Source organism: Arachis duranensis, chromosome 5, assembly GCF_000817695.3.
Source record: "Arachis duranensis cultivar V14167 chromosome 5, aradu.V14167.gnm2.J7QH, whole genome shotgun sequence".
In the NCBI taxonomy this organism is placed as follows: Eukaryota; Viridiplantae; Streptophyta; class Magnoliopsida; order Fabales; family Fabaceae; genus Arachis; species Arachis duranensis.
Window position 1 is genome coordinate 5,540,541 of NC_029776.3, and position 2,126 is coordinate 5,542,666.

The following is a 2,126-nucleotide window of genomic DNA, read 5'->3' on the forward strand; positions in this document are numbered from 1 at the left end:
GGGGGGGCAATGGCCCCCCCAAAATTTTAGTTTTTATTTAAAAAAAATAGTTTGGTCCCCCTTTCTTTATTTTCCAGCCCCCTGTCCCTTCTCTTTTTGTTCTATCTTTTCCAACCCTCCCTTTTAATTCCTACAAAAAAAACCCAGCCCAATATCCCATTCCCTATCCTTTTTTTATTTTCCAATCCATATCCCTTTTTTTATTTTCCAACGTCAGTTTCCATCCCCTTTTTTTATTTTTCAATTTCCAGCATACAACCAGTCTCTCCCTCTCCCCCTTCTCGTTTTGGCTTTCCAAAATTGTAGGTAACAACTTTTTCTATTTTTTTTTTCTTTATCTCTTTAATCTTCTTATCTTTTACAGTTTTACCTCTTTGACTCTTATTTTTTTGTTTTTTTTGCAGATTAAAAAAAAGATAATAATTTAACAAGTGATTTTTCACTCTTCTTTTAATTACAATTTTATATTATTTATAATTATACTAGGATGTTAGTATTATTGTTCTAAATTTTAATATTTTATTTTAAATTGAAATATAATTTTTATATTTTATAAAGATTTAGACTGTAATTTATACTTTTTGCTAAATATATTTTTAATTATAGGAACTTATTTGGTCATTTGAATTATGAGTAAGTTTAAAACCATTGATACATTTTTTAAAAGAAAAGATCAAGAGAATGAAGATGTTTCTACTATTACTACTCCAATACTTGAGGGGTCATCAAATTTCATTACTTCAAGTTCTTCATTGAATAGCTCAAAGCGTCCACGACTTCTTCCAAATCAACTGGATATTTTTCATTTGGAAAGAGATCCTGGAATGCGACCAATGATTTGGAATTTTCCTCCAAATAAAAGAGATGAAATCCGTCAGGCTTATATTAAAGTTGGGCCAAATCAACCAATTCTTGATAATTATCCATTTTTTGGTGATAAAAGTCATCGTCACTTTCAAGCTTCATGGTTTAAATTGTTCCCATCTTGGTTAGAATATTCTATAGAAGATGATGCTATATATTGTTTTCCGTGCTTTCTTTTTGCTAAGAAACCTTCGATCAATACGGGTTCAAATGCTTTTATTGAGAATGGTTTCAGGAATTGGAAGAAAGTAAATAGTGGAAAAGAATGTGCTCTTTTGAATCACATTGGCAAAGGTCCTAACTCATTCCATCATAAGGCGCTGAAATCATGTGATGATTTGATGAAACAATCACAACATATTGACAGACTTCTTCATAAGCAAACATCAGAAGATATTGAAAAGAATCGAATTCGACTAGGAGCATCTATAGATTGCATTAGATGGTTGACATTTCAAGGTTGTGCATATAGAGGACATGATGAAAACCAAAGTTCAAGCAACAGAGGTAACTTTTTGGAAATGTTGAAATTTTTGGAATCTTACAATGAAATAGTGAAAAAGAATGTTTTGGAAAATACTCCAAAAAATGCTAAGTATACTTCAAATGATGTCCAAAAAGAAATTCTACATATTCTTGCTACTAAGGTGAGAAATTCAATTATAGAAGAGATTGGAGATGCCAAATTTTGTATTATTGTTGATGAAGTTAGAGATGAATCTAAAAAGGAGCAAATGGCCATTATTTTGAGATTTGTTACTCTAGATGGTTTTGTTAAAGAGAGATTCTTTGATCTTGTGCATGTCACTGATACTTGTGCAACAACTTTAAAGAAAGAATTGATTTCTGTCCTTTCTCATTATAATCTCCAAGTTGAAAATATTAGGGGTCAACGGTATGATGGTGCTAGCAACATGCGGGGTGAGTGAAATGGTTTGCAAGCTTTGTTTCTTAAAGATTCTCCACAAGCATACTATGTGCATTGTTTTGCTCATAGGTTACAATTAGCATTGGTAGCAGCTTCAAGAGAGAATAGGTTACAATTAGCATTGGTGGCAGCTTCAAGAGAGGTACTTCAAATTCATGAATTTTTTACTCAATTAAACTCTATTGTCACTATTGTTAGTGCTTCTTCAAAAAGACATGATCAATTACAAGAAGCTCAAGCAATTGAAAATGCAAACTTGGTTGCTCAAAATGAATTAGAAACAGGCAAAGGTGCGAATCAAATAAGCACTTTACAAAGAGCTGGGGATACTTGA

At 31.7% G+C, this 2,126-nt stretch overlaps 1 protein-coding gene across 1 annotated transcript; it reads left to right on the forward strand.

Moving 5' to 3' along the window:
- The first annotated feature begins 629 nt into the window (after positions 1-629).
- LOC127747554 (uncharacterized) lies at positions 630-1,793 on the forward strand. The gene has a single exon (XM_052261591.1). It carries the CDS (start codon positions 630-632, stop codon positions 1,791-1,793), a length of 1,164 nt encoding a protein of 387 aa, XP_052117551.1.
- The last annotated feature ends 333 nt before the right edge of the window (positions 1,794-2,126 follow it).